This window comes from Salmo salar, chromosome 10 (assembly GCF_965601325.2).
Source record: "Salmo salar chromosome 10, fSalSal1, whole genome shotgun sequence".
NCBI classification, from domain to species: domain Eukaryota; kingdom Metazoa; phylum Chordata; class Actinopteri; order Salmoniformes; family Salmonidae; genus Salmo; species Salmo salar.
The window spans coordinates 76791909-76800690 of NC_138300.1; the positions used below are offsets into that span (position 1 = coordinate 76791909).

General features: G+C 42.2%; 2 protein-coding genes and 2 non-coding genes across 6 annotated transcripts; all 4 read left to right on the forward strand.

Annotated features, from left to right (window-relative positions):
* The first annotated feature begins 2861 nt into the window (after nt 1-2861).
* Nucleotides 2862-5663, forward strand: rpl27a (ribosomal protein L27a). Its single transcript, NM_001141835.1, is given in 5 exon segments — nt 2862-2886; nt 3456-3519; nt 3607-3682; nt 4324-4498; nt 5493-5663. Coding segments are annotated over 5 exon segments (447 nt in total). The 5' UTR covers nt 2862-2883; the 3' UTR covers nt 5622-5663.
* Nucleotides 3850-3979, forward strand: LOC123724989 (small nucleolar RNA SNORA3/SNORA45 family). Its single transcript, XR_006757466.1, has one exon. It is a non-coding gene; the product is annotated as a small nucleolar RNA SNORA3/SNORA45 family (small nucleolar RNA).
* Nucleotides 4790-4920, forward strand: LOC123724988 (small nucleolar RNA SNORA3/SNORA45 family). The gene has a single exon (XR_006757465.1). It is a non-coding gene; the product is annotated as a small nucleolar RNA SNORA3/SNORA45 family (small nucleolar RNA).
* Nucleotides 5664-6868: 1205 nt separating the features above from the next.
* bca3 (Proline-rich protein BCA3) lies at nt 6869-8439 on the forward strand. Of its 3 annotated transcripts, none has more exons than XM_082956563.1 (5): nt 6869-6953; nt 7204-7424; nt 7546-7632; nt 7720-7830; nt 8006-8439. In XM_082956563.1, the coding sequence occupies exons 2-5, from the start codon at nt 7257-7259 to the stop codon at nt 8147-8149; spliced, it is 510 nt and encodes a 169-aa protein (XP_082812689.1). In that variant the 5' UTR covers nt 6869-6953; nt 7204-7256; the 3' UTR covers nt 8150-8439.
* Nucleotides 8440-8782: the final 343 nt, after the last annotated feature.

The following is an 8782-nucleotide window of genomic DNA, read 5'->3' on the forward strand; positions in this document are numbered from 1 at the left end:
CGTGAGGGTTTATGTTTCCTCCTGCTCTGTGTGTGCCCAGTGCAAGGCTCCTAGACACCTACCCAGGGGTAAGTTACAACCCTTACCCGTTCCACAACGGCCGTGGTTGCACTTGTCGGTGGATTTCATAACCAATCTTCCACCTTCACAAGGTAACACCACGATCCTGGTCGTTGTGGATCATTTTTCTAAGTCCTGTCGTCTCCTCCCTTTGCCCGGTCTCCCTACGGCCCTACAAACTGCAGAGGCTCTGTTTACACACGTCTTTCGGCACTACGGGGTGCCTAAGGATATAGTGTCTGATCGGGGCCCCCTGTTCACGTCAAGGGTCTGGAAGGCGTTCATGGAGCGTCTGGGGGTCTCGGTCAGCCTTACCTCGGGTTTTCCCCCTGAGAGTAACGGGCAGGTGGAGAGAGTTAACCAGGATGTGGGTAGGTTTCTGAGGTCTTATTGTCAGGACCGGCCGCCATTTTGATCTGGTCCTCTGCCTTTCTCTCATCGTCTTGATGCTTTCTAACCTACATAAATCACTGTACTACACGCTAAGCCCCTGAGATTTACTAAAGTTTTGTTTTTTAATAAGGGAATTAACCATTGCTAACCAAACAAAAATATAAAATGAAGGTGAAAAGAGAGAATAAGACAGGTAAAGTATATAAATCAAGACAGTTTCATGTACAGGCGACACAAACCACAACGTAGCATTTCCATATGAGGCAGCTAAGCTTCAGCTACCCATTTGACCTCTGCTGGCATCTCTTCTCTACACTCACTCCAGCTATGTCTGATTGACAGATTTCTCCACAGCAGACATTTTCACTTCCACCTTGGCTCTTAGGTTCTCCAGAAGCCTTCGCTGCTCCTGAGGGGCATCACTCATGTGTATGTTGGCAGTGGCATTGTCGTGGTATGACTGCAGCTGTACGTTGTTTGGGACCCCGGCCATTTGGTAAGACTGATATGTGTTAATTTGTGCATTGTCTATAAGATGTGCCTGCTGTATGCCTACAATGGTCCAAGCCATCATGTGACTATTTAAGTGGGATTGGTCTGTGAGTGATGGTACTACTCTTTGGTGGGGTTGGTGATAATGCTGGTGCATTTTCACAGGGGCCACAAACCTGCAGGTAGGATTGTTAGTTGTATGATGGGAATGGTGTTTGTTGGTGCACTTTTTGCCCAACCACCTCTTCTTGCAGAGGGCACACACTCTGGACTTGACATGACAGTCTGCACAGCACGCCAAAATAATAGTAAATTCACTCAGTGTAAAATTGATTATTGTGAAATCAATAACTCACAGGCACCTCCTGTAGATGGAAATGTAGTAGGCTGCATGTGGCTTACCGTAGAATGACATATTACAACTTACATTTTAATAGGATCTCTGTGTGGCTTACACTGTTGAACTGCTTGTGATGTAATACGACTGAGAACAACATCACAATAAGATAAATATGCTATACTGTATGTTAATCTTAAACAATACAGGGAAGTAGGCTACAGCATCACATAACGGAGCCTTAATATGAAGCCATCATCTGAGAGGGGCTACTAGTCCTATAGTCCCCTCATCAAAACATATTAGTAACATGTCCAAAAAGCAACCTCTTTAAAAATGCATTACAGAGAAAATCACTCACGTGTTCCATCAAAGATAAATAGAACCAGTGGGTTCAGTGGTGCCTGGAGAAGTAGACATACTCTAATTTTGCCAATAATGTCCTTGACAGCCCACCTGGCAAAGGAAGGTGCACTCTGTAAAAAAATACTATAAGAAACAGTGACACGTATTCTGAAGGACCTAAAATGATAAATCCTATATTGGTCTTTCAGTCAGGCCAACCCAAGATGTACTGTGCAGGCTAATAGTAGGCCTATTATTGAAATAGATAAATGAGGTTGTCAACGGAGTCAGAAATTCACAGTTTTCTGAGAAAAAAAATTTATTCAGGTTTTTGCTCTTAAAGTCGCACTTTATTACAAGTCCACAACAATGTTTAAACCACATCAGGTGACCACTTTTGAGGTCTAAGAAAAATCTAAGTCTGTAAGCACCAACACTGTTGTTTGGTTAGCTGTCTTTCTGTAGTGCACATGAGATGGCGTTTGCAAAACAAATGGCCACTGGATTGATGCAAATAATCATGATATAATTCTGCCAGATAGAATTTGACTCAATCATGGACACTTACTGACAGTTGTGGCTGCTTCACGTGATGTATTGTTGTCTTACCCTTTGTGCTGTTGTCTGTGGTTAGTAATGTTTCTACCATGTTTTGTGCTGCTGCCATGTTGTGTTGCTACCATGCTGTGTTGCCATGTGTTTCAATGCAAAAATAACTTGGGTTGAATTTGGTGTTCGTCTTCTTCTATGATATCATGGCGGTCCGCAAACAACCGTTTAAGTGCATGCCGCCAACTACTATGCTGGAAAATACGATAAACCATGGGCTGCCCAATTATGTACTACCAGGAAAATAAATGAACTTGGTGTTACTCCAATTGAAATCTTTGCTACAGTCTCTCTCTCTCTGCACCATGTGTGACATAAACAGATCATAGAGGAAATACCCCATTAAATATTTCAGATTAATTAGAAATTAGACTGCCTATTGACTTTTGCTTCGCTTCAGTTTGATACAGGCCTACAACAGTTAATCATTTGGCTTTAGTTGGGGGAAAAAAACGAATTCGCATTCAATCTAATTCAGGAATGAATATTACTGTTTCATTAACGAGGTCAAATGGTATGTTTATTCTGTATTCCTCTTGGTGTCCGTCTGATGTCGCTGTTGGTTTCTATGAAAGTTGTCGGGCCGTAAATCTCGTACAAAACCGTGAGATTTCAGATTCGCGTTCCTCTTTCAACTCTCCTCCAAGATGGTAAGTGCTGTCGTGTATACTTCTGCTGTAAAATTAGGTTTAAATCTATGTCCATCCTGTGTTGTACGAGTAGAAAAATTACAAATTTGTTTAGTTGTCTTATATGTTATAGACATTGTCCCTATCCATTGTCATTATTAAGGAGAATACGGTAGAAAAACGTTGTAAACCGGCGAGCTCTCCCGAATGTTGGATACAGGCCTTTGCTTGGTAGCGACCCACTTTTACCGTTTACTGACAATGTTACAATTTCGTAAATCTTATTTCTGTCACGAAACTCAAGTGATCTGTCCTTGTAAAATATGTTATGTCGAAATACTTGCAACATTAGTCATTATGACCACATCTATGTTGTGGTAGTTTAGTTTACTAGCTAATCCATTAGTCGTTCACGTTACCTGCCATAAGTAGGGCAGCATGAAAGCGAAGCTCGAGCGTATGTGTTCTATTTATCTCGTTATTGCGCCCGTCATGAAGTATTCTGTTTGGTTGTTGACATGGTTAAATGTCTCCTACATGTTGTCCAATCATATTTATTTTGTTATCCTAAAGTAAATTATGTATTGCAGCCTACCAAGAAGACCAAGACCAGGAAGCTCCGAGGGCACGTCAGCCACGGACATGGTCGTATCGGTGAGTTGCGCATGGTCGACATTGGTGATACTTGTGGATAGTAATGGTAGCTATTGCAAAACGTGAGAACTGTTTCTCTCGTCCTAGGCAAGCACAGGAAGCATCCTGGAGGTCGTGGTAATGCCGGTGGCATGCATCACCACAGAATTAACTTCGACAAATAGTGAGTGAAGTACTTTACCGTTTCTGTTTTAGTAAGAAACTATTTAACATTCATTGTGAACCGTTACTGTAGGTGTACACTGCATTGTTTGGTGGCTTGAGTAGTAAGAACATTATCAATGTCGTTTTTTTTAGAGGGAGTGATCCTCAGCATAGTGTGTGATGCTATCAGAGACTCAGAGTCTCATCTTGACAAACACCATTGTCTTGGTGTGCTAGAGTTCTCTAAGAGTGAAGACTGGTCCTATTCACCGACTGGCCCCTCATAGGCTTGTCACCCACATGGGCAGTTACAAGTGTTGATATTTTTGCCAACACCTCTATATTAGTCCTATAAAATGTTTTTTGCTCACTTTACTGAAGGCTGTAGGATTAAATCATTCCTTGTCGCATTCATTTTGTGCAACAGGTTGGCTTGTCATGCGGTGAAGTTACTTTTGACAACACATACAAAGTCCTGTATTTATTTTTTGTTGATGGGTTTTGCTTTCTGGTGGCTTTTCAATCCCACCACTTCTGATGTCATCTATTGATTACATTGTCATGACAGTGTTAAGACTGTGCTTCAACTTCATCTCCGGTAAGAATTTGGTGTAATACAATATGCTTGACGTGTCGTGTCTGGTCTCTGTGCTTCCACAGCCATCCTGGGTACTTTGGTAAGGTGGGCATGAGACACTACCATCTCAAGAGGAACACCGTGCACTGCCCAACTGTCAACCTGGACAAACTGTGGACGCTCGTGAGCGAGCAGACCAGGCTCAACTACGCCAAGAAGCCCGATGGCCCTGCACCCGTCATTGATGCCGTGCGCGCTGTAAGTATCTTCCCCAGAGAACCATATGTCTGGTCCCCAGGCGACGGTGCTGGTTCTACATATATTCTCCCTTAACTGTAATGGTTTTTGAAGGTAGATTCGGCTTTATTTGAGGAACAATTTGACTTGCCTCCAGTTATGGCAATGTAAAAAAAAAAAAAAGGAATATGACCAGTCTACTCAACAGGCCTTTTATTTAGCACAGTGCTAACACCTTATTCAGGTAATCATTCCCCTGGTTAGTGGCTTATAAATAGCTTTGTGTTCAGTATGCCACACGGAGTGATGCTGTCAGAGACTCAGAGTCACATCTTGACAAACACTGTTGTTTTGGTGTGCTAGAGTTCTCTAAGAGTGAAGACTGTTCCTATTCACCGGCTGGCCCTGTAATAGGTCAATCGGCCACATGGACAGTTACAAATGTTATACGTTGTTGCCAGGACTGTTCTAGAGCCATGTTTGAGCAGGAGCTCTTGGCCTTTACACTCTCATGCAGAATTATTTAACTTTGGGCTGTGGAGAACTTGCTTGTGTACTAGCTGGCCATTCAAACTAAACGGCTGTAATGAAATCCCTAATTAGAGGCTTGCACAAATGACAGCCTGCTGCGGTTGTTGAATAACATGGGCTTCTTGACCAGTAGCTCCAGGGTGTCAATGGTTTAGACTTAAATCAAGTTTGTTGTAGCCATGCTGACCTCTGGCACTGAATCTTAGACTGGCATTGGTGTGAAAGGAGCTGCTGTGAGGGTTTATCAAGTGGATATAGATGGTAGCAAGTAGTTTGAGATGGCCATGCATGTCTTTAAGGTCTGAAGTCTGTATACTTGTGTAACTGGATCTGCTGCCTATTGTTTTGGAATCATTCATTTAGCAGATGCAGCATGTAGGGCCATGTACTTAATAGGACTGACTTTGTGGGAAGGTGGGCGACTCAATGAGATGTCAAACTTTTTGTGTAGATGTGTTAAGCAATGTTGGTTCTGTCTCCACAGGGCTACTTCAAAGTGCTTGGCAAAGGCAAGCTGCCCAAGCAGCCTGTGATCGTCAAGGCAAAGTTCTTCAGTCGACGGGCAGAGGAGAAGATCAAGGCAGTGGGAGGAGCCTGCGTGCTGATGGCATAAGCTCCTGTCAATGTTTTTTGCGAGAATAAACTGTATAAATTGGATTGGCTTTGTCTTGTGGTCTGTTGAAGATGTAAATGTTGTCTGAAGGTTCTCACACATTGTTAGGTAAAAGTTGTTGCGCAAGGAACTGAGAATGTATTGATTTACTGCATAGAATGCCTTTGCCATTGGTCACTAACCCTGTTCCTGGTAGCTACAGGGTGTGGGGACTTGTTCCAACCCAACATGTACACATCTGACTAGGCTAATTAAGGTGTTAGAGCAGTGGTTCTCAATTCGTTTTGCCTCGGGACCCAATATTGATAGTAACTAGCAGTTACATACCATTTTATTTTGCCTGTATTGAATGTTGAACTCACTGGTTTAGGACTACACAATTTGCTAAATAGTGCTAATAGCTCTATTGAAATGCAATGAAATTGTTCAGAGATTGAGTTAAGTTATACATAGTCTTGGTTTTAAGATCAGATGTATTTTTTTTTCATTACATTTATACTCGCACTGTAACACACCAGTTGAGAATTGCTGTGTTCAAGACATTGCTGCCTGGACAGATTCACTCATCTACAAATTGCCTTGAATACATTAACTCTAGCTAATTGGATGAATGAAGTGTCAGTGGTTGGCTGGGTCAACCTGTACCCAAATGGTTTTGCAGGACCAGGGTTTGATTACTGGCGAAGCAAATATGTATTTTCTATTTTACCTTCATTTATCTAGGCAAGACGGTGAAGAACAATTTCTCATTTACAATGATGGCCAAACTCAGATGACGCTGGGCCAATTGTGCGCCGCCCTATGGGACTCCCAATCATGACCGGTTGTGATACAGCCTGGATTTGAACCAGGGTGTCTAGTGGCACCTCTTGCACTGAGATGCCGTGCCTTATACTGCTGTGCCACTCATTTGGCAGATATTTTGATCTCTAGAATTGTTTGCTTTAAGTTGACATGCCTATGTAGTTTGGGTATTTGATATCTTTGTGAAAGTGGTCTGTTACATTATATCAAAACAACCTAAAAGGGAGAACATTCGTGACACTATTTTGAACCTAGACATTATTACATCCAGCATTCTAACCATTTTACAGCACATCAATTGACGATTCAGAGCATGAACAATGCCCATTTTTAAATAATGTTCTGTATTTGACAATTTATATGAAATATTGTGACACTTGCCATAATACAGAACTACTTTGCTGAGAGAATGAGCTTGTTTGAACCAATCCAGATAAGGGAGGTGCCCTAGACCGGAAATGTGACGACGTAATCTTTACGGCAAGTTTAGTGCGCGCAAAAGTAACCAAAACAGGCGCAAGTGTTTGGGTAAGTAACTTTACGTGAATAAATTGTTTGTCTCGTCCACACAAATTCATACGATAGGATGGAATTAATTCATGTTCAACATTATATTCTCGAATTCCTAGGGATCTAATCGAGTGCTCACTGCACGTTCTCTGTCATATGTATGGTATGCACCCACATAACTAGAGCGCACTACAAACCAAGGGAGGTTGTGACGTCGGCGTTGTGTCACGTTAACGGTATTCTACAATGTTACTCCTTGTCATAAAAGGGTCGTTTGTCGGTGTCTCGGGTACGGCAGAGATTTGACTCCCATTGTTTCACATGGCAACTCAAGCCTGGCAGCTGGAGTCATCCCTGCGTCGCTCCGCCAGAATAGGCCTGGAAGTACTGGAGCGAGCGTCGAGAAGGAGCGTAGACTGGACGAGTGTGAGTCCGTCTCCCAATACAACACCAACGGATGGCAACGCCAGGAGTGAGGTAGACCTACGTGTAATTGTTTTTATGTCTTCGCTATCGTCATTTCTCTGATTTCTTTTAACTATATTGACTAATGAGTAGTTTTGGAAACTTCTATGTGTCTTTATCATATCCCAAACTGTCCATATTTTAGGTTCTGGGAAACTCAGCCCACACAAGCCTGGATGATGCTTTTGAGACCATAGCAGAATTCATGGCTCAGACAACATATCAATGCAAGGTATTGTATGTGTTCCAACCCAGTCCTATTGCCCTTATTTGGTGCACGCATTTGTGAATGCTGGGTGAATTTTTGTTTGTTTTACAGAACTTTTACATGTCGGAGACTGAGCCTATGGAAAATGAGAGAACCCATGTGTGCAGATACCATTCTCAATCTCACCAATGCCCAGGGACCTCACTGCAGATCAGGAAACATGTAAGGCAACGTTACAGCCTTTAAGTGCAGCAACCTGTCATATTGTACATTTAGAAGTTTAGGACAGATCCCATACATTCAAATGGAGAAAGTCAACAAAAACATTCCATTTGAAATGGCTTTACTTGTCATAGTCATGTGTTTGAGATACTAAGGTATGCTTGTGTTTTTCCAGGCACGGTCATCACCTGAGGATTTCCACATTGAGGTGTCACCAGGTACCTATGCGATTACCGCGGGAACGCAGGACTCGCAGCAACAGACCCGGCTAGTACGCATTAATGCAGGAGAGAGTATGAACCTCACCTTTCACCTCTAACCAATCCCCTTTGACCGTTCTGCTACAAATAACAAAACTGTCCAATCGGAACGTTTACATATGTATTTTCAAGTGAGTCTTGTCTTCTGGATGAATTTTTCACTTTAGAGCGACAGTAATACATTTCTTAATTTGCTGCTAAATGAGAAGCCATATTTTGATGATCTGATCAGGATTACATTTTTTTATATTCAATTATTTATGTCAAATGTCTGCCTAAATGCATCACGTAAAGCACTAATTATGTTTTTTACCATATCAGTATAATAAAGTATATTTTATATCAATGATCATTTGTTTTTGGCACAGTTTTTCTTGTCAACTCAAGCAGATGTTTAAAAGCCCACCTCAGGGAAAGTTGTTGCACCTATTTCGAGTAATTCCTGTCCTAAAGCGTACATGCTTGTTTAGGTTCCACCTAGAAGACTGACGCAGGCTGCTAATACGCATTCAGGAATTGGGGATGGGATTGTGGTGATTTCCACGTGTAGCAGAGAAATATCAACAAATGGGGGCACTGACTGACCGCTGTCAGTGTTACCAGCTAGCATGCTAACCTTAGCCAGCTCATGAAAGTTATGTGAGCACCATTTCAGTTGTGACAGGCAGACTAGCTCAATAAGTGAAATGTAT

Bases quoted from the DNA above. Each gene is read 5' to 3' on its own strand.
- bca3 (XM_082956563.1), top strand. From the start codon at position 7,257: ATGGCAACTCAAGCCTGGCAGCTGGAGTCATCCCTGCGTCGCTCCGCC. The intron at 7,425-7,545 runs GTAATTGTTTTT...TCCATATTTTAG, and splicing joins GGAGTGAGGTAGACCTACGT to GTTCTGGGAAACTCAGCCCA. The intron at 7,831-8,005 runs GTAAGGCAACGT...GTGTTTTTCCAG, and splicing joins CACTGCAGATCAGGAAACAT to GCACGGTCATCACCTGAGGA.